Source organism: Pseudophryne corroboree, chromosome 9, assembly GCF_028390025.1.
Source record: "Pseudophryne corroboree isolate aPseCor3 chromosome 9, aPseCor3.hap2, whole genome shotgun sequence".
Taxonomy (NCBI): Eukaryota; Metazoa; Chordata; class Amphibia; order Anura; family Myobatrachidae; genus Pseudophryne; species Pseudophryne corroboree.
The window spans coordinates 399,379,966-399,402,862 of record NC_086452.1 but is presented as its reverse complement, the minus strand read 5'-3'; the positions used below and the strand labels follow the sequence as shown (position 1 = coordinate 399,402,862).

The 22,897-nt window shown below is 46.5% G+C and overlaps 1 protein-coding gene across 1 annotated transcript in view; it reads left to right on the top strand.

Annotated features, from left to right (window-relative positions):
- Positions 1 to 22,897, top strand: part of FAM107A (family with sequence similarity 107 member A) — a 555,305-nt gene that overhangs the window by 293,908 nt on the left and 238,500 nt on the right. The window contains exon 2 of the mRNA XM_063940886.1: positions 8,392 to 8,455. Within this exon, the coding sequence (XP_063796956.1) occupies positions 8,392 to 8,455 (64 nt within the window). The remainder of the gene's footprint in view (positions 1 to 8,391; positions 8,456 to 22,897) is intronic.

The following is a 22,897-nucleotide window of genomic DNA, read 5'->3' as shown; positions in this document are numbered from 1 at the left end:
GACATTTACTGAGCGCTGCGGCTGTAAAGTAAGGTGGGTAATGGAGGCGAAGTTGGGCCAGAATGTGAGGGATGGAGCAGAGTGATGGAGGAGAGAAGGGGATCAGAGTGGGGGGAAGGAGCATGTGATGGAGGAGAGGAGGTGCCAGAGTTTTAGGGATGAGCAGAGTGATGGAGGAGAAGATGGGCTAGAATGTGAGGGATGGAGCAGAATGATGGAGGAGAAGAGGGGCCAGAATGTGAGGGATGGAGCAGAATGATGGAGGAGAAGAGGGGCCAGAGTGTGATGGATGGAACAGAGTGATGTGGAGGAGAGGAGGCACCGGAGTGTGAGGGATGGAGCAGAGTGATGGAGGAGAGGAGGTGCCAGAGTTTTAGGGATGAGCAGAGTGATGGAGGAGAAGATGGGCTAGAATGTGAGGGATGGAGCAGAATGATGGAGGAGAAGATGGGCTAGAATGTGAGGGATGGAGCAGAATGATGGAGGAGAAGAGGGGCTAGAATGTGAGGGATGGAGCAGAATGATGGAGGAGAAGAGGGGCCGGAGTGTGAGGGATGGAGCAGAGTGATGGAGGAGAGGAGGGGCTGGAGTGTGAGGGATGGAGCAGAGTGATGGAGGAGAGGAGGGGCTGGAGTGTGAGGGATGGAGCAGAGTGATGGTGGAGAGAAGGGGATCAGAGTGGCAGGGGGGGGGGGAGCATGTGATGGAGGAGAGGAGGTGCCAGAGTGTGAGGGATGAGCAGAGTGATGGAGGAGAAGATGGGCCAGAATGTGAGGGATGGAGCAGAATGATGGAGGAGAAGATGGGCCAGAATGTGAGGGATGGAGCAGAATGATGGAGGAGAAGAGGGGCCAGAGTGTGATGGATGGAGCAGAGTGATGGAGGAGAGGAGGGGCGGAGTGTGAGGGATGGAGCAGAGTGATGGAGGAGAGGAGTGGCCGGAGTGTGAGGGATGGAGGAGAGAAGGGGCCGGAGTGTGAGGGATGGGGGAGAGGAGGAGCTGGAGTGTGAGGGATGGAGGAGAGGAGTGGCCGGAGTGTGAGGGATGGAGGAGAGGAGGGGCCGGAGTGTGAGGGATGGGGGAGAGGAGAAGCTGGAGTGTGAGTGAAGGAGGAGAGGATGGGATCAGAGTGGGAGGAATGTCAGTGAAGAGGAGCTGGAAGGGAGCATTCACCTGGACTGTAAGGAAGATGGAGAGCACAGTGTGAAGTTTAATAATTAACTCCTGATAATATGTATGATTCTGTATTGAGTTCAAGAGTTGCTGTTTTGGAGTAGATGGGAGTGGGGTGGTATGTGGATAACAAGTCTCCTCTCCCATATTTAAGTGGTGTCTGTCTCAGTAAGTTTATCTGTGTTGTGTGTGTCAGTAAGTGATGTCTGAGTCAGTATATGTGTGTGTCAATAAGGGGTATCGATCATTAAGTGGTGTCTGTCTCAGTAAATGGTATCTGTGTTAGTAAGTGGTGTCTGTCATGTGTGTCAGTAAGGGGTATGTGTGTCAATAAGTGTGTGTGTCAGTGTGTCATTTTCAGTAAATGTGACTGTCAGTATGTTTTTCAGTAAGAGGAATCTGTAAGGGGTGTCTGTTAGTAAGTGGTATCTGTAAGGGGTGTCTGTGTCAGTAAGTGTGTCAGTAAGGGTGTCTGTGTCAGTAAGTGGTATCTGTCAGTAAGGGCTGTTTGTGTCAGTAAACGTGGTTGTGTCAGTAAGTGTGTATATGCTAGTGAGTGTGTCTGTGTCAGTGCATATGTGTCAGTAAGTGGAATATGTTTTAGTAAGGGGTGTCTGAGTAAGTAAGGGGTATCTGTCAGTAAGGTGTGTTTGTGCCTGTGTGTTTGTGTCAGTAAGTTGTATTTGTGTCAGTAAGGGGTATCTGTCATTAAGAATGTCTGTGTCTGTAATGGGTATCTGTCAGTAAGTGGTGTCTGTATCAATAAATGTGTTTGTCAGTAAGGTGTGTCATTATGTGTCAGTAAGGTGTGTGTGTGTGTGTGTGTGTGTGTGTGTGTGTGTGTGTCAGTAAGTGGAATCTGTGTCAGTAAGTGGTGTCTGTGACGGTAAGTGTGTCCCAGGAGCCCTCAGTTCCCTGTCTGCTCTATGGTGGTCATTCCGAGTTGTTCGCTCGCTAGCTGATTTTAGCAGCATTGCAAACGCTAGGCCGCCGCCCTCTGGGAGTGTATCTTAGCTTAGCAGAATAGCGAACGAAAGAGTAGCAGAATTGCTACTAAATATTTTCTTGCAGTTTCTGAGTAGCTCCAGACCTACTCCTAGATTGCGATCAGCTCGGTCCGTTTAGTTCCTGGTTTGACGTCACAAACACACCCCGCGTTCGGCCAGCCCCCCCCCCCCCCCCCGTTTCTCCAGCCACTCCTGCGGTTTTCCCTGACACGCCTGCGTTTTTTAGCACACTCCCGGAAAACGCTCAGTTACCACCCAGAAACGCCCCTTTCCTGTCAATCACTCACCGATCAGCAGTGCGACTGAAAAGCGCTGCACAGACAACAGTAAAACTGCTACGTTTTTAGTTAAATAACTAAGCGCATGCGCGCTGCGTACCATGTGCATGCGCATTTAGCAACAAATCACAGCATAGCGAAAATCGGCAATGAGCGAACAACTCGGAATGACCACCTATATTGCCAAATACTTTCTAATCTTTCCACATCTGCTCTGTTTTGCCCTATCATTGATCCCATTTCTACTTCTGTGCATGTTGATACAGCTCTCTGTATTATATGGTGGTCACTGCAATGCTCCCTTCAGGATATGGCAGTCACTGATGCTCTGTACTATATGGTGGTTACAAACTTTTTCTTGTTATAGTTAACTATTAAGTGGTTGAAGGTAAACCCTAGCTATGATCTTCATGGAGATAGCCACACTCATGGCACAGGCCACACCCCCTATTTAGACACATATTATTATCAAATCTAGTCACACCACCGCAGAGCTTCTCCCACCTCCTTCCGAGGCACACAATAGGCCCTTCATAAATTTCAGCTGCAGGCCCATGTGAACCTTAATCTGGCACTGCATTTACCAGTGTCTTTCCAATAGACCTCTATTGGGATAGCAGAATCTGGCAATTTGTCAAGCAAAGCTTATTGCTACTAGATAATGTCATCCTGAGTTGACATTAACTAGGCCTGGCTGGTAGTAAGAACCAATGAAGCTGAAAAGCAGGGCCGTAACTAGGTATGTGCAGAGTGCCACCGCACATAGCACTGCAGGGTAGGGGGGGCGCTGTTGGCAGCACTTGTCAATTATCTTTTAATTACTGTCACTTGCAGCTTCCCCCGGTTTTGAAGCTCAGCATCCCTGACCACCCATCTCCTACCCCCACCCCTTCTGTCGCTAATACCTAATGTATACAACATTTATGAACTTAAGTTGAGAGCTCTTTGTTATTCAGTCACACTGTCCTTTATTACATTTGAAGATGGTGACATACCCGGGATCCAAACCTATAGTCCTTGGCATTGTAGTCAGACACTCTATTCATTGAGCTACTGTATCTGCCCTTGCATAGAAAGCTAGAGAACGCTAGGCTAGAGAATTCTAACTATTTGAAGCTTACCTTGTGCTTTGTGAAAAATTATCAGCATTGCAGCTGAGCAGAGCTATGTAATGTGTTACTGCAAGGGATTATATGTGTGGGTGCACACCTGTGACGTGCAGTGAGGTGAGGCAGGTGCGGCAGAGCATTTCCTGTCATACTAACGTATAAGCCAGAGTTTTGACTAGAAAAAGTATGTGAAAAATACAAAGAATATAATAGAAATGTCTTTATATTATTCTAATCATTTTTATAGTCAAAACTCTGGAGTAAAAAGTATATGACAAGGTGAGGCAGTGCCTCCCCTGCCTATCTGTTCTGCACATCTCTGATCAAAACTCTGCAAATTTTCAGCAGTATATATATACTGCTGCATCTGTGTATAATGCCCACAGGAACCCTTAGGCTCAAAAATTGTAGGTAAATCTGGCTCTGGTACTAGCCAGTGCCTCCTGAGCCATTTACATCAACGCATGTCTATGCTGCACACTACATACATCTGCTCAAATACAATGCTGATTATTGTTTGGCAAAGTACTTCATAAAGTTAGAAATCTCACAGGTTTTATGCAGGATCAAATAGCTCAATGAGTAGGGTGTTTGACTGGAATGCAGCAGGTTATGGGTTTAAATCCTGGGTATGGCAGTTTATTGAAATGTGTTATTTAATAAAGGGTATTGTAACTAACAGCGAGCTCTCAAGTTAAGCACATGAATGTGGCATCAAGAGGATTTGTGTCTAAATCCATTTTCTTGCTGTGTTCTTTAAATGTGTATATATATATATATATATATATATATATATATTGTGACAGGAACACTGGGATAGTGTTTGAGGGCAGGTATGTTTGTCCCAGGTTCTTGTCTTACATGTTTTAGAAAATGAAAACTTCTAGGAAAATGCTTTTGTTTTGTTAGAACCTTTTCAGTTTGCTGGAAAAGCTGGATAAGGGCCCTGAGAGAGACATAGGGCGAGTTCCAGACATTGGGCCCAGTTCGGATCTTTGGCCTCACAGAGGGCTAATCAGGGCTTTCAGCTGTGCAAGAGTCTTATAGGGCTTCTAGCCTAATTAATGTGTGCAAACTGCCTGGGAAGACTGCAGGATCTCTGTGAGAGAAGCACGCTTCCTGATACAAGTGAGCTATACAGTGTTTACTGGAGAGCTCTGTGTTTTTGTTTAGTGATAGTTAGGAACATCTTGTGTTTAGTTAGTGCCGGACAGGCAAGGTATTTTCTTTTGGTGTTTGTTTTATTTTCTGTATAATAAACCTGGCTGGGGCCAGTTGTACCGGAAACTGGACTTGTGTGGTTCCTCAGCTGCTGCGTGCTGCCATTTACCCCAGGAAACGGCACCTTGTACCCTTACAGTGTTACAACATATATATATATATATATATATATACACTTGCAAAAGTCCCGGCACCCGTCTAAAACTGTGTATATGCTGCGGTGCCTTCCCAGGGGAACAAATCCTCCATGTAATAATGTGGAATAAAGGCGGCACTCAGACAGACTTCATAGGCAAAATGAAAAGGTCAGCTTTATTCGACCGACATGTTTCAGGGCTCAACCCCTTCCTCAGGGCCTCAGCAACCCTAGCTGAACCACAGATGATACATATATACACCAACATTAACAAACAATCAGAAAACCCTAATGTGACTCACCTGCTCAGCGGCGCCGTCCTGACCGTCCGGACGCTCGGCAGCGCTCCCATGACGCCCGTCCGTGACGTCATCAAGCTGAGCCTGGAGTCCGTCACCATGGCAACTCCAAGGCCCTCTCGTTCGCCGCTAGGGGCTATACTCCGGGTCTCACGCTGCCGGCCCGTGACGTCATCCGGCGGCGCATCGCAGGGCGGTAACTAAGCAACCTAAAATACAAAAGTGAAAAAGACATAACATTGAAAAACAAAAAAAAATAGCTATTACAACTCCATGCACAAAGTAGATCAATCCCAGCCTAGATGAAATGACAATATAAAATATGTAAGCATGGGACCGCAGGTAGAATTTATACAGGAGAAAGCGTCACTAGAACTAACTAAAACAATGTAACAATGGTGACACTCTTATTAGTCATACTAGTTGGAATGACAATTACAAATGGTGGTCTGAGTTGAATAAAGTTAACTGGCTAACCCTATGGGGGCTAGATTAAAGAAAACACTGTAGACCAAGGTTTTCATTCAGACCCCGAGGGGATAGTGTGCCCAGCTTATGAATCCACCTGGATTCACGTTGTAGAAGGGCTCGATCCCTGTCTCCCCCTCTCATCATTTTAGGAACGTGATCAATAAGGATGGCTCGAATACTGGCCACCCCATGTTTAAACGCCAGACAGTGGCGAGCGAAAGGTTGATCACTACTGCCTTTCTCAAAGGCTTTTTTTATTGCGCTTCTATGTAGCGACATACGTTCCTGAAACTAGCGTACGGTCTTGCCAACATAAGCAAGGCCGCACGTACAGGTCAATAAATACACTATATGGGTAGAGGTACAAGTAAGGCGGTACCGTACGCCAGTTTCGGGAACGTATAGCGCTACATAGAAGCGCAATAAAAAAAGCCTTTGAGAAAGGCAGTAGTGATCAACCTTTCGCTCGCCACTGTCTGGCGTTTAAACATGGGGTGGCCAGTATTCGAGCCATCCTTATTGATCACGTTCCTAAAATGATAAGAGGGGGAGACAGGGATCGAGCCCTTCTACAACGTGAATCCAGGTGGATTCATAAGCTGGGCACACTATCCCCTCGGGGTCTGAATGAAAACCTTGGTCTACAGTGTTTTCTTTAATCTAGCCCCCATAGGGTTAGCCAGTTAACTTTATTCAACTCAGACCACCATTTGTAATTGTCATTCCAACTAGTATGACTAATAAAAGTGTCACCATTGTTACATTGTTTTAGTTAGTTCTAGTGACGCTTTCTCCTGTATAAATTCTACCTGCGGTCCCATGCTTACATATTTTATATTGTCATTTCATCTAGGCTGGGATTGATCTACTTTGTGCATGGAGTTGTAAGTAATAGCTATTTTTTTTTTTGTTTTTCAATGTTATGTCTTTTTCACTTTTGTATTATAGGTTGCTTAGTCACTGCCCTGCGACGCGCCGCCGGATGACGTCACGGGCCGGCAGCGTGAGACCCAGAGTACAGCCCCTAGCGGCGAACGAGAGGGCCTTGGAGTTGCCATGGTGACGGACTCCAGGCTCAGCTTGATGACGTCACGGACGGGTGACATGGGAGCGCTGCCGAGCGTCCGGACGGTCAGGACGGCGCCGCTGAGCAGGTGAGTCACATTAGGGTTTTCTGATTGTTTGTTAATGTTGGTGTATATATGTATCATCTGTGGTTCAGCTAGGGTTGTTGAGGCCCTGAGGAAGGGGTTGAGCCCCGAAACATGTCGGTCGAATAAAGCTGACCTTTTCATTTTGCCTATGAAGTCTGTCTGAGTGCCGCCTTTATTCCACATTATTATATATATATATATATATATATATATATATAATGTGGGAAGGGGCATCATAACATGGGCTTTCATTGTGATCAATTTTGTCATGCCTCTTCCCCACGAGGCATGTGCTTCATGTTCCTTTTTGGAAAGGCCAATTCTCTTTCTGGCACAGGGCACCAAAATGTCTAGTTACGGTTCTTTAAGCTGCCGAAGACCCCTGCCAGCTTAAACAATTCTATGCATAAGTGGACGTCTGGGGTGCATGCACATTTCATGTTAACCTAAAATAGGGGGCCACAAAACAGTGACATACTGTACTGCTCAGGATCACTGGGAAAATAACTACTGATAATTAATGGCTGTATCCATATTTGTATCACTGAGAAGCAGTGATTCAAAACTAAGGGGAACATTTACTAAGCAGTGATAATAGCGGAGAAGTGAGCCAGTGGAGAAGTTGCCCATGGCAATCAATCAGCACTGAAGTAACATCTATAATTTGCATACTTTAAAATGATACAGAGCTGCTGATTGGTTGATGGGGCAACTTCTCGACTGGCTCACTTCTCTGGTCTTATCACTGTTTAGTAAATGTCCCCCTTAATGCACTGCTGACTGCAGATATTAAGGATGTGGTACAGTATATTTTGTCGATATTCATAATGTCAACATGAGTACAGATGTAGCCACAATGAGCGTGGCTACATGGGTATGTGACCACATCAATATTCATCATGTCGACACTGATGAAATGTCGACATGATTAGAATATCGGATAAACGTCCCTGGTGGTCTATTACGGCTCCAGCAATGTCTTCCAGTTTCCGACGGAGAGAGTATTGATAATCCTAACCACTAACCTTAACCCTCCTCAGAGTGCCTAGCCCTTACCCTCCCCCTAATGCCTAACCCTAACCCTCCCCTCTAGTAGACTAACCCTCCCCCCCAGTCTGTGCAGAATGTCAACATTTCAGAAATTGACACTGTGAAAATGTTGACATCCTGCACTTGCCGACTTTTTCAATGTCAACATTTCAACAATTTCAACATAACTGTCGACATTATGAATGTTGAGATTAAAAGTGTCAACATTATAACTACAGTACATCCTGCTTTTGACATTGCTGAATCTTGGAAGAGGATACATACAGTATTACAATAGAGAGGAATAGCAGAGAAAGTAAGCATTCCCTGCACAAACAGCAACTATGATTTATGTGCATATATGAGTCAGACAATTGTATTCTGGGTGACAGGTATAATTTATATTCTTCACTGAAGAAGACCACACAATGCAAATAATAATAATCTCTCTCAAGTATAATTTTATGTGAACTGAAAAGTACTCAATGTATACAATGTTTGCTCTTTTTACAGAAGGAATACTCTCTCCAGGCTAAGTTCCATAATGACTATGGAAAACACATAATAAATGGCTCAGGTAAGACCAAGTTCATAGAGTAAAGCGAAGAGAGACTGCTTAGTATTTCATTGTTTTATTGACTCAATAACCTTACTGCTCTTACTGTAAAGAATCATATGCTATCAGTCATCTCTGTTGATGAAAATAATCCAGTGTTATTATTAAGATGAACACTTTTAACATATGCAGCATCAACGGTGAAATAGTACCAAAAGTTTAAACAATTGTCTACTTGAAACTGTAGCCCCTATCTTCGCCAAAAAACAAAACAAAAAAAGAGTGTTACTGTATGTTTTAATCAGACTGGTGTATTGTTAGTCTTTATGCTTGGATCTTCTGTGCCTTAGTGAGTTACTGGTCTTCTATTGTTTGGTAGCATGCAAGTGTCCATTTCATAAAGTCATGTGCTGTCTTAGTATTCTGACAATGGTCACTTGAATCCGAAATCTTATATTTTCATTTTATTAATTTTCGGGTTTGTTTACGTAAAGCAAGTACACTACAAAATCTGCATTTACTTATCCCTATAATAATTGGGTTTGGCCAACCTCGGCCCATCTCTAACATACTCGTGCCCCCAACGGCTCCCACTGCTGGGAGACAGGATGGAAGGCTTAAACTAACAGGAGCCAGGAGTAGAGGAGGAACACACTGCTGGGAAGGTGGTAAGTATGGGGGCAGAACAGAACGGGCAGCATGGGACTGAGCATTGGGGATTAGGACTGACTGGGGAGCGAACACTGTACGTAGAGCGGTTGTGGAGGGGGGTGCAAGGCACTGGGCAGGGGGTGGGCACGACAGTGTGGTGAGGGGGCACAGGACCCAGAGGGGGCAGGTATTACAGATGCATGTACTGATATATAGAGGAGGGTGGGGGGAGGAACAGAATAGGGTTGGAGTCGAGAGCTGAGGGTGGGGGAAGGGCACAGCTGTGGGAGGGGGTATAGAGCGGGTCAGAGTAGCCGCAGACACTGTACTGACTAGTCCCTTTATGAGTTTATGAAATCATTGTAGAAGATGTCTGCATGTTAATAAGCCAGTTTTCCCATTTGCTATTACATTCATTTGGATATTGGTCGAACTAGCATAGTCCTTACTAGAGTAGCTCATGTGTTAGCCCTAGTGCAATGTAAAGTCACAAATCTAAACTAGTGGTTTTGATATCTTAATATTTGAAAAGGCACAGTGAAAGATAATGGGGTAAACTTGGAATTGTGCCCTTTCATTTTTGGGGCTTCGGGGAATATTCAGAGGGCAATTAGGCAAGATCTGCTTGAAAACCCACATACACTGGATCTGCACAGGAAGATTTTATGACTGTAGTGTGCCTGTGTGCATTAGAAGTGCTTGCCCATCCATCCACATGTACTAAGGGGGGGTAACAATCAGCTCCAATTAATGAGTTCGCCCCACTGAGTATTTAATTGTGGGCAGTTTTCGTTCGTTTTGAAGGCATTTTCGCCAACGCCTTTTCAACTTTTTTTACGTGAAAAGGCATTGGCGAAAAATGCCTAAAAATCGGTGCAAATGGCCAGTGTTTTCAATAGACACGTAGTTTCACCAATCCACGTGTTTTTAACCACTGCCGCATTTTTCGCCTAGGTGAAAATTTGGCCATGCTATTGTATAGGGGGAATCCCTATTCACCCTAAAAATATCGAAAAGCTACGTTTTTTCGCCAAGGCGGAAAAAATCAGAGCTTATTGTGTACGCCCAAAATTCAGAATGTTAGGGGAATACAAGTGACAATGGGAGTGTAGGGAAGGCATATATGACTAGTGCAATGGAACTTTCTCCCACAGGTCAGTACAACCAAGGGTGCAGGGTACACCCATAAATGAAGGGGTTTGACGCATGACGGATATGCCACTGCCACTGTGTTGTGGTGGAAAGCTGTGTATGAGGTGAGGCTATTAAATAATAAGACTGTACTTGTAAAAAATAAACCATACTGTGTGAAGCTTCACTTCTCTCGCACAGATAGTTTGCTGTCACACAGCGTTTGGAGAAGTTGTTTTTTTCCATGCAGCTTAAAACTGCTTAGTTCAAAAGTAGAGCAATGTGTTCCATTAAAATGTTTCGTTGAATTGAACAAAACGCCCACCAAATTTTTCTGTTTGCTGACGAGGCTTATGAGGCATATTGTATGTCCTGTGCACATTTGTTTGAGTGGTACAAAGGATTTAGTAACGGTCATGTATTTAGTGACGGTTGTGAGGTTGTGAAAGATGATGAACATCCCAGAAGGCCTTGCACATCAAAAACAAATGAAAATTTGGAAAAAAAACTTGAAAAAACTGTTTGAATTGACCGTCGACTCCAAATGATAGGAGAAATGATAAAGAAACTGTTAGGCAAGTTTTGTATCAAAATCTTAACATGACAAAAGTTTGTGCTAAGATGGTTCCAAGGCTTCACACTGCTGAGAAGAAAGAAAATCAAAAGAGAATTTGTACAGACATTTTGAAACAAATTCAGACGGATTCACATTTTTTTAGATTAAGTTGTTACCTGTGATGAAACATGGATCTTCCAGTACGATCCTGAGAAAAAAATGCCAGTCCATGCACTGGAAAACACCATCATCAAGAATGTAGAAAGCACGTCAAAGCATATCAAGGTACCAAGGCCCTCATTCCGAGTTGTTCGCTCGGTATTTTTCATCGCATCGCAGTGAAAATCCGCTTAGTACGCATGCGCAATGTTCGCACTGCGACTGCGCCAAGTAACTTTACTATGAAGAAAGTAATTTTACTCACGGCTTTTTCTTCGCTCCGGCGATCGTAATGTGATTGACAGGAAATGGGTGTTACTGGGCGGAAACACGGCGTTTCAGGGGCGTGTGGCTGAAAACGCTACCGTTTCCGGAAAAAACGCAGGAGTGGCCGGAGAAACGGTGGGAGTGCCTGGGCGAACGCTGGGTGTGTTTGTGACGTCAACCAGGAACGACAAGCACTGAAATGATCGCACAGGCAGAGTAAGTCTGGAGCTACTCTGAAACTGCTAAGTAGTTAGTAATCGCATTATTGCGAATACATCGGTCGCAATTTTAAGAAGCTAAGATTCACTCCCAGTAGGCGGCGGCTTAGCGTGTGTAACTCTGCTAAATTCGCCTTGCGACCGATCAACTCGGAATGAGGGCCTAAGGGTATCAAGGGGGTTATATTGGAAAACCGGGTACCAAAAGACGCAACAGTGAATCAGCATTACTACAAAAATGTTCTAGTTTGTGGGAAAGAATCAGAAGAAAGAGACCAAAATTGTGGCAAAATGGTTTCATCCTTCATCAGAACAGCACCCCGGCCCACACAGCTCACTCTGTGAAGCAGTTTTGGCCAAGAAACAGATTGCAGCGCTAGAACATCCTCTGCATACGCCAGACATAGCATACCATGTGACTTCTTTCTTTTCCCTAATGTCAAATCTGTACTCAAGGGAACCCGTTTTGCATCAGTTACTGAGGTAAAGAAGTAAACAACAGAACTGTTGAGACAGCTGACAGATATTGAGCTACAATACGGTTTTGAACTATGGAAATGCAGTGGCGTGTGGATGCAGAAGGGGAGTAGAGAAGAGAAGAGACTGGAGATGTAGCGAGCAGTGGAGTTAGAGTGGTCCCTGTATGTGAGGGTGAGGAGTTTGAAGAGGATTCTGCAGGGGAAGTGGAGCCAGTGCAGAGGAGGAAGTGGTGGGAGAGGAAGATAAGTCTAGCTGCAGGGTTGAGAACAGATGGAGGGGAGCAAGCTGGGGGTGGGGAAGGCCAGTATGGAGAAGGTTGCAGTAGTCAAGCCAAGAAATGATCAGTGAGTAGTTTAGTAGCATCCTGAGAGAGGAACAGTCTAATGTTAGCGCTGCAGAGCTAGAAACGACAGGATTGAGCAAGAGATTGAATGTGGGGGATGAAGGAAAGGGAGGAGTCAAAATTATACCCAAGCAGTACAGTTGGGAAACGGGAAATAGTGGTGCTGTCAACAGGGCCATCTTTTTATATGGGCTCAATTGGCTCTTGCCCAAGGGCCCCAGGAGTATAAGGGCCCTAGGCTGATAGCTGAGGGTCCCCTATTTCCAGGGGTACCAGATTTTTGAAAAACGGCCCTGGGGAACCGGAGATATCTGACTTGAAAGCAGTGGTCCCCAACCAAGCCTGTTAATTGCTCTTCCCAGCCTGATATCTTGGGTTTTGTCTGACTTAAGAGTATTTCTGAGGGTATAAGCCAAAATCTGCGACTCTCCCCCTTTGGTGGACACTGGCAGCTTGTCTCTACTATTCCCAGAAACATAGATATCAGCCTTCAAGCAGCTGGTCCCTGCTCCAGCTCCACACGCCTAATAAGCAGCTTTAGATTTTCATTGGTGACTTGCTTTGGCTCCTGAACTCTGATCCTCAAGTCCCCAGAACCTTCTGAAAGGTGGGACTCTCTAGTTTTTTTTAATCCCATTCAAAGCTAAGAAATATATTTTCAGGAACTTGAGATATCTGCAGTCAAGCAAGCTGCCCTCCCACCGGAAAATGATAAATTATAAGCCCACTCCACTATCCACCCCTCTCCTATGTATTAAACACCCAATACCACTGTGGAAGTCATGTACCAGGGTTTCTTCATTCAGCCCACTGCCCCCTTCTACAGTTTAGCCCCATCTGTGCAGTAAAGGAGTAATTAGCAGAAATTACTGTTCCAGGTCCTACATGCTGAGCGGAAGATAGAACACCCCCTACCACCCGCGGGACATCAAAGCTGCACTGATAGCACCCCCCACCCACCCCTACCGCTGGAGGATGGGTAGGGGGCCCAGTGCATTGCTGTGCCCAGGGGCCTACATTGCTGTTAAGACGGCCCTGGCTATCAACAGTGATAGAGAGATGGGGAGGAGGGAAGACAATGAGTTTAAATTTGGCCATGTTGAGCTTCAGAGAGAGCTCAGACATCCAATGGGAGATGGCAGAGAGGCAACTGGAAACCCAAAATGCTGACTGTCTGACATAAGACCAGAAAATAGACTCCCACAATGTCTATCGCTCTGGTCTTTTTTTCAGATAGCAGCAAAGAGCAGGTGCCTACATGGCAACACTTGACATGTATAAAACTCCACCAAACCACAATGTATATTGGGCTCCAGGCAAGTACTGTATACCTTACTGATATGGTATAATGTCTGATATTATGAAAATTCAATTTTGGGTGGAAGGACACTTTAGGAACATGTGTGTTGCACAAACGGCTGTATAGACAGATGGGCGGGAGGGGTTGCAGCCATCTCAGATGGCAGAAATGTTTTCTTACTGTACCTGTATGCCATATGGTCATACATTTTGTCCCCTCTCTTATTCAAACAATCAGAGCTGTGAAGCTGCATTCTCTACCTGCCTCCCAGCCTCAGCCAGTCAGTGAATGGCTGGAGCTATCCACCAATTAGAGTGCTGACAACCATCCACTGTGTGGAAGCATGTGAAGAAGAGGGTGCAGAACTGGAGGAGGGCCATATTTGGGCAGTAAGGATGGTGTATGTGTTTGCATTACTGCCTCACAGCACTGAGGTCATGGGTTCGAATCCCACCATGGCCTGTGTGGAGTTTATATATTCTCCCCATGCTTGCATGGGTTTCCTCCCACAATCCAAAAATCTACTGGTAGGCTATTTGGCTCCCAACTAAAATTATCCGTAGTGTGTACGTGGGCAGACTAGATGGGCTGAATGCAGAGGCATCACTTACTGTAGTGACATCTGGTACGGCACTGCATTAAGGGGTGGGGCTTCACGTGAAGGGGTGGAGCTTCACATGAGGGGTGGAGCTTTGCATCCTGACCCCCATTTTCGTCACTCTGGAGGGTTCGGGAGCTGCAAGCTGACCCCCGCGGAGTGCAGTGCTGACTCCTACACAGTGACAGAAGCCGAGTGCTGCACACAGAGCCGGCCATAGGCATAGACAAACTAGGCAATTGCCTAGGGCATTTGATATACCTAGGGGCATCATCAGCTTTTGCTGATTAAAATGATATGCGGCATGCCTATATTCTGTATGTAGCATTTCATATGCAGATACAGCCACAGTCTCACACAGAATATAGGCATGCTGCACATCAGTTTAATCAGCAGAAGCTGCTTGTGCATCCTAGCCACATAGTAATGCAAATAAGATGTATTTTCATTAAAAAAAGGTGCTCGACGTTAGCATTGAGGCAAGATTTGTGAGGACACATCTGTATCCAAGCAGAGGCAGAGGTCACAGTGTTAGTGGAAGTGTGAGTGCTGTGTGCATGTGAGTGGGTTGGTTGTGCAGTAGTGTTCGGAATATGTGTAAGGAGCATTATGTGTGTCATGTAAAAATGCATTAATAATGTGCAACATATGTGTAAGGAGTACTGTGTTATTATGTGTATAAGGGCATTAATAATGTGCGGCACATGTGTAACAGGGTACTACTGTATGTGTGTCATTATGTGTATAGGGGCACTAATAATGTGCAGCAAATGTGTAGGGGGCACTATGTGTGTCATTATGTGTATAAGGGCATTAATAATGTGCGGCTTATGTGTAAGGGACATTATGTGTAAAAGGGCATTAATAAAGGTTGTCATAATGTGTAACGTGCATTATGTTTATAAGGACATTAATGTGTCTTATATGTGTAAGGGGCATTACTGTGTGGAATTGTATATAAATACATTACTAATGTGTGGCATTATGTGTATAAGGTGCTCTACTATGTGGCGCTGCATATAGAAATGGCACTACTGTGTCGTCTAATGTGAATAAAGAGCAATAAGGTGTGGTGTAATGTGAATAAGGAGCAATTCAGTGTGATGTAACGTGAATAAGGGGCTCTACTGTGAGGAGTAACGTTTATAAGGTAAAGTGATACTACTGTGGGATGTAATATGAATTATGGACACTATCGCAAGATAAAATGTGAATAAAGTTGCAGTACTGTGTGGCGTAATTGGAATTGGGGTTACTATTGTGTGGCCATGCTCCTTCCCAGCAAGAAGATGCCCCTTTTTGGGCTGTGCGTCAAATGTGCGAACTGTTCCTATTTAAAATACAGGGGGTACAAGGACTGCTATGGGTGAGGGGTGATGGTGCTGGGAAAGAGGTGCAAGATCAGAGGCAGAACCAGCGGTGGTGCTAGGGGGCACCAGCCAAAATCTTGCCTAGGGCATCATATTGGTTAGGGCCGGCTCTGGCTGCACATAATGTTACAGTGCAGCACCCTGTCACTGAGCAGGAGCCAGCATTATGGTGTCAACCCTCGGCGGGCCGCACCCCCTTTGTGAGGCTAGTGGCTAAATGGTTTTTACCTGCTGTCAAATTCTGTGTTTCTATGTTATGAGGTTTTTTTTATTAATTCCCATGAAAGGGTGGGTAGTGGCCTCAGTAAATTGCTTTACCCTGGGCAAACACTGCTGTTAAGATGACAGGCTTTCTCCTGACAGTATAGGTGCTAACCAGAGGCGTAACTCTGGGAGGCAACGGAGGCATCTGCCGCCAGGCTCCTGTTCTGAAGGGGGGCACCTCTCCTCCCATTCTGTGACACCATTCAATTAAGTTAATTGATAACTGCTGCTATCTCTTCAGTGGCCGATTTCCTCACTGGTCCCTGTACCTTACAAGTCACACACCCTTTATTTCTCTAACGTCCTAAGTGGATGCTGGGGACTCCGTCAGGACCATGGGGAATAGCGGCTCCGCAGGAGACAGGGCACAAAAATAAAGCTTTAGGATTAGGTGGTGTGTACTGGCTCCTCCCCCTATGACCCTCCTCCAAGCCTCAGTTAGGTTTTTGTGCCCGTCCGAGCAGGGTGCAATCTAGGTGGCTCTCTTAAAGAGCTGCTTAGAAAAAGTTTTTTAGGTTTTTTATTTTCAGTGAGTCCTGCTGGCAACAGGCTCACTGCATCGAGGGACTTAGGGGAGAGAATTTCAACTCACCTGCGTGCAGGATGGATTGGATTCTTAGGCTACTGGACACCATTAGCTCCAGAGGGAGTCGGAACACAGGTCTCACCCTGGGGTTCGTCCCGGAGCCACGCCGCCGACCCCCCTTACAGATGCTGAAGATTGAAGGTCCGGAAACAGGCGGCAGAAGGCTCTTCAGTCTTCATGAAGGTAGCGCACAGCACTGCAGCTGTGCGCCATTGTTGTCACACACTTCACACCAAGCGGTCACGGAGGGTGCAGGGCGCTGCTGGGGGCACCCTGGGCAGCAATATTTTAATACCTTATGGCAAAAGAATACATCACATATAGCCATTAAGGCTATATGTATGTATTTAACCCATGCCAGTTATCTAAAACTACGGGAGGAAAGCCCGCCGAAATAGGGGGCGGGGCTTATTCTCCTCAGCACACAGCGCCATTTTCCTGCTCAGCTCCGCTGTGAGGAAGGCTCCCAGGACTCTCCCCTGCACTGCACTACAGAAACAGGGTAAAACAGAGAGGGGGGGCATTTTTTGGCGATATATTGGATATATTTAAGCTGCTATAAGGAACAACACTTATATAAGGTTGTTCCCATATATATTATAGCGCTTGGGTGTGTGCTGGCAAACTCTCCCTCTGTCTCCCCAAAGGGCTAGTAGGGTCCTGTCTTCGATAAGAGCATTCCCTGTGTGTCTGCTGTGTGTCGGTACGTGTGTGTCGACATGTATGAGGACGATGTTGGCGTGGAGGCAGAGCAATTGCCGATAATGGTGATGTCACCCCCCAGGGAGTCGACACCGGAATGGATGGCTTTGTTTATGGAATTACGTGATAATGTCAGCACATTACAAAAATCAGTTGACGACATGAGACGGCCGGCAAACCAGTTAGTACCTGCCCAGGCGTCTCAGACACCGTCAGGGGCTGTAAAGCGCCCTTTACCTCAGTCGGTCGACACAGACCCAGACACAGACACTGAATCTAGTGTCGACGGTGATGAAACAAACGTATTTTCAAGTAGGGCCACACGTTATATGATCACGGCAATGAAGGAGGCTTTGCATATCTCTGATACTGCAAGTACCACAAAAAGGGGTATTATGTGGGGGGTGAAAAAACTACCTGTAGTTTTTCCTGAATCAGAGGAATTAAATGATGTATGTGATGAAGCGTGGGTTAACCCAGATAGAAAAATGCTAATTTCAAAAAAGTTATTAGCATTATACCCTTTCCCGCCAGAGGTTAGGGCGCGCTGGGAAACACCCCCTAGGGTGGATAAGGCGCTCACACGCTTATCAAAACAAGTGGCGTTACCGTCTCCTGATACGGCCGCCCTCAGGGATCCAGCGGATAGGAGACTGGAAACTACCCTAAAAAGTATATACACACATACTGGTGTTATACTGCGACCAGCCATCGCCTCAGCCTGGATGTGCAGTGCTGGGGTCGTCTGGTTGGATTCCCTGACTGAAAATATTGATACCCTGGATAGGGACAGTATTTTATTGACTATAGAGCAATTAAAGGATGCTTTCCTTTATATGCGAGATGCGCAGAGAGATATTTGCACTCTGGCATCGAGAGTAAATGCGATGTCCATATCTGCCAGAAGGAGTTTATGGACGCGACAGTGGTCAGGTGATGCGGATTCCAAACGACATATGGAAGTATTGCCGTATAAAGGGGAGGAATTATTTGGCGTCGGTCTATCGGATCTGGTGGCCACGGCAACTGCCGGAAAATCCACTTTTTTACCTCAGACCCCCTCCCAACAGAAAAAGACACCGTCTTTTCAGCCGCAGTCCTTTCGGTCCTATAAGAACAAGCGGACAAAAGGACAGTCATATCTGCCTCGGGGCAGAGGAAGGGGTAAGAGAGGGCAGCAAGCAGCCCCTGCCCAGGAACAGAAGCCCTCCCAGGGTTCTGCAAAGTCCTCAGCATGACGCTGGGGCCTTACAAGCGGACTCAGGAGCGGTGGGGGGTCGACTCAAGAATTTCAGCGCACAGTGGGCTTGCTCACAGGTGGACCCCTGGATTCTGCAGGTAGTATCTCAGGGTTACAGGTTGGAATTCGAGAAGTCTCCCCCTCGCCGGTTCCTAAAGTCTGCTTTGCCAACATCTCCCTCAGACAGGGCGACGGTATTGGAAGCCATTCACAAGCTGTTTTCTCAGCAGGTGATAGTCAAGGTACCCCTCCTACAACAGGGAAAGGGGTATTACTCCACGCTATTTGTGGTACCGAAGCCGGACGGCTCGGTAAGACCTATTCTAAATCTGAAATCTTTGAACCTGTACATACAAAAATTCAAGTTCAAGATGGAGTCACTCAGAGCAGTGATAGCGAATCTGGAAGAAGGGGACTTTATGGTGTCCCTGGACATAAAGGATGCTTACCTGCATGTCCCAATTTGCCCTTCACATCAAGGGTACCTCAGGTTCGTGGTGCAAAACTGTCATTATCAGTTTCAGACGCTGCCGTTTGGATTGTCCACGGCACCTCGGGTCTTTACCAAGGTAATGGCCGAAATGATGATCCTTCTACGAAGAAGAGGCGTATTAATTATCCCTTACTTGGACGATCTCCTGATAAGGGCAAGGTCCAGAGAACAGCTGGAAGACGGAGTAGCACTAACCCAACTAGTGCTGCAACAACACGGGTGGATTCTGAATTTTCCAAAATCTCAGTTGACCCCGACGACACGTCTGCTGTTCCTGGGAATGATTCTGGACACGGTTCAGAAAAAGGTGTTTCTTCCGGAGGAGAAAGCCAGGGAGTTATCCGAACTTGTCAGGAACCTCCTAAAACCAGGGACAGTGTCTGTGCATCAATGCACAAGAGTCCTGGGAAAGATGGTGGCTTCTTACGAAGCGATTCCATTCGGCAGATTCCATGCACGAACTTTTCAGTGGGATCTGCTGGACAAATGGTCCGGATCGCATCTGCAGATGCATCAGCGGATAACCTTATCGCCACGGACAAGGGTGTCTCTTCTGTGGTGGTTGCAGAGTGCTCATCTGTTAGAGGGCCGCAGATTCGGCATACAGGACTGGGTCCTGGTGACCACGGATGCCAGTCTGAGAGGCTGGGGAGCGGTCACACAGGGAAGAAACTTCCAGGGAGTATGGTCAAGCCTGGAGATGTCTCTTCACATAAATATACTGGAGCTAAGAGCGATTTACAATGCTCTAAGTCTGGCAAAACCCCTGCTTCAGGGTCAGCCGGTGTTGATCCAGTCGGACAACATCACGGCAGTCGCCCACGTAAACAGACAGGGCGGCACAAGAAGCAGGACAGCAATGGCAGAAGCTGCAAGGATTCTTCGCTGGGCGGAAGATCATGTGATAGCACTGTCAGCAGTATTCATTCCGGGAGTGGACAACTGGGAAGCAGACTTCCTCAGCAGACACGATCTACACCCGGGAGAGTGGGGACTTCATCCAGAAGTCTTCCACATGATTGTGAACCGTTGGGAAAAACCAATGGTGGATATGATGGCGTCCCGCCTCAACAAAAAACTGGACAGGTATTGCGCCAGGTCAAGAGATCCTCAGGCAATAGCTGTGGACGCTCTGGTAACACCGTGGGTGTTCCAGTCAGTGTATGTGTTCCCTCCTCTGCCTCTCATACCAAAAGTACTGAGAATTATACGGCAAAAGGGAGTAAGAACGATACTAGTGGCTCCGGATTGGCCAAGAAGAACTTGGTACCCGGAACTTCAAGAGATGCTCACGGAGGATCCGTGGCCTCTACCTCTAAGACGGGACCTGCTTCAGCAGGGACCGTGTCTATTCCAAGACTTACCGCGGCTGCGTTTGACGGCATGGCGGTTGAACGCCGAATTCTAAGGAAAAAAGGCATTCAGGAAGGAGGTGACTGCACAACATTATCACCGCATTTGGAGAAAATATGTTGCGTGGTGTGAGGCCAGGAAGGCCCCCACGGAGGAATTTCAACTGGGTCGATTCCTACATTTCCTGCAAACAGGATTGTCTATGGGCCTCAAATTGGGGTCCATTAAGGTTCAAATTTCGGCCCTGTCGATTTTCTTCCAGAAAGAATTGGCTTCAGTTCCTGAAGTCCAGACTTTTGTAAAAGGAGTACTACATATACAGCCCCCGGTTGTGCCCCCAGTGGCACCGTGGGATCTTAATGTAGTCTTGGATTTTCTCAAATCCCATTGGTTTGAGCCGCTCAAATCGGTGGAGTTAAAGTATCTTACATGGAAAGTAACCATGCTACTGGCCCTGGCTTCAGCCAGGAGAGTATCAGAATTGGCGGCTTTATCATATAAGAGCCCATATATGATTTTCCATACGGACAGGGCAGAACTGCGGACGCGTCCTCATTTTCTGCCTAAGGTGGTGTCAGCGTTTCACCTGAACCAGCCTATTGTGGTGCCTGCGGCTACTAACGAGTTGGAGGATTCCAAGTTGTTGGACGTGGTCCGGGCATTGAAAATATATATTTCAAGAACGGCGGGAGTCAGAAAGTCTGACTCACTGTTTATATTGTATGCACCCAACAAGATGGGTGCTCCTGCTTCTAAGCAGACGATTGCTCGTTGGATTTGTAGCACAATTCAACTTGCACATTCTGTGGCAGGCTTGCCACAACCTAAATCTGTCAAGGCCCATTCCACAAGGAAAGTGGGCTCATCCTGGGCGGCTGCCCGGGGAGTCTCGGCATTACAACTCTGCCGAGCTGCTACTTGGTCAGGGGCAAACACGTTTGCAAAATTCTACAAATTTGATACCCTGGCTGAGGAGGACCTTGAGTTCTCTCATTCGGTGCTGCAGAGTCATCCGCACTCTCCCGCCCGTTTGGGAGCTTTGGTATAATCCCCATGGTCCTGACGGAGTCCCCAGCATCCACTTAGGACGTTAGAGAAAATAAGAATTTACTTACCGATAATTCTATTTCTCGTAGTCCGTAGTGGATGCTGGGCGCCCATCCCAAGTGCGGATTGTCTGCAATACTTGTACATAGTTATTGTTACAAAAAAATCGGGTTGTTATTTGTTGTGAGCCGTCTGTTCAGAGGCTCCTACGTTTGTCATACTGTTAACTGGGTTCAGATCACAAGTTATACGGTGTGATTGGTGTGGCTGGTATGAGTCTTACCCGGGGTTCAATATCCTTCCTTATTGTGTACGCTCGTCCGGGCACAGTATCCTAACTGAGGCTTGGAGGAGGGTCATAGGGGGAGGAGCCAGTACACACCACCTAATCCTAAAGCTTTATTTTTGTGCCCTGTCTCCTGCGGAGCCGCTATTCCCCATGGTCCTGACGGAGTCCCCAGCATCCACTACGGACTACGAGAAATAGAATTATCGGTAAGTAAATTCTTATTTATACATACACATTTTACAAGTGTCACACCCAGGATTAAAACCCACAACCTAGTATACTGGAAGCAGACACCTTGCTGATAAAGCTATTTGCTCCGGTATCTAGGTCGACCACACTTAGGTCGACCGTCATTAGGTAGACCACTATTGGTCGACATGCACTAGGTCAACATAGTTTCTAGGTCGACATGATCACTAGGTCAACATGACAAAATGTCGACATGGGTTTTTCAAAAAATTTCCCATTTTTGAACTTTTTCATACTTTTTTTTAATAAAAACTCATGTCGACCTTTTGTCATGTTGACCTTGCTCATGTCGACCTAATGCTTGTGTCGACCTATTTTGGGTGTCGACTTAGTCACTGTCGGCCTAAGTGTGGTCGACCCTATGAACCACACCCATTTGATCCTGTATAAGAAATAGTTAGAATTCTCAAGTTTCCTGTACAGGAGAAATAGTTCCATCAGTAAAGTGTCTGTCGTCAGTGTAACAGGTCATCAGGGCCGGTTCTTGGGCGCTGTACGCCCCGTGCGACAATAGGGGCGTGGCTACATACAGAAGGCGTGGTCATTTACGTCCCCTGTACAGACTGAAATGATGTGCGGTGCGCGATGACGTCATCGCGCACCGCACAGTAAAGGACCTCTCCACGAAGGTACGCGTCTAGTTTCTCTTCACAGCGGCAGCGGGGGGGCAACGGGCAGCGGGGGGCACAGCAGCAGCGGATCCTGCCCTGGTGCGGCGCCCTCCGGAAGGCGGCGCCCCGGGCAAAAGTCCTGCTTACCCGTGGCAAGATCCGCTACTGCAGGTCATGGGTTCTAATCCTGGGTATTACTGCTAAGAAATGTGTAATTTGAAATAAAAAAACAATGAAATGTATATATTTTTTCTTTCAGAACACTCCATATAAACACTAGAGATGAGCGGGTTCGGTTTCTCTGAAACCGAACCCGCACGAACTTCATGTTTTTTTCACGGGTCCGAGCAGACTCGGATCCTCCCGCCTTGCTCGGTTAACCCGAGCGCGCCCGAACGTCATCATGACGCTGTCGGATTCTCGCGAGACTCGGATTCTATATAAGGAGCCGCGCGTCGCCGCCATTTTCACACGTGCATTGAGATTGATAGGGAGAGGACGTGGCTGGCGTCCTCTCCATTAGAAATTAGATTAGAAGAGAGAGAGAGATTGTGCA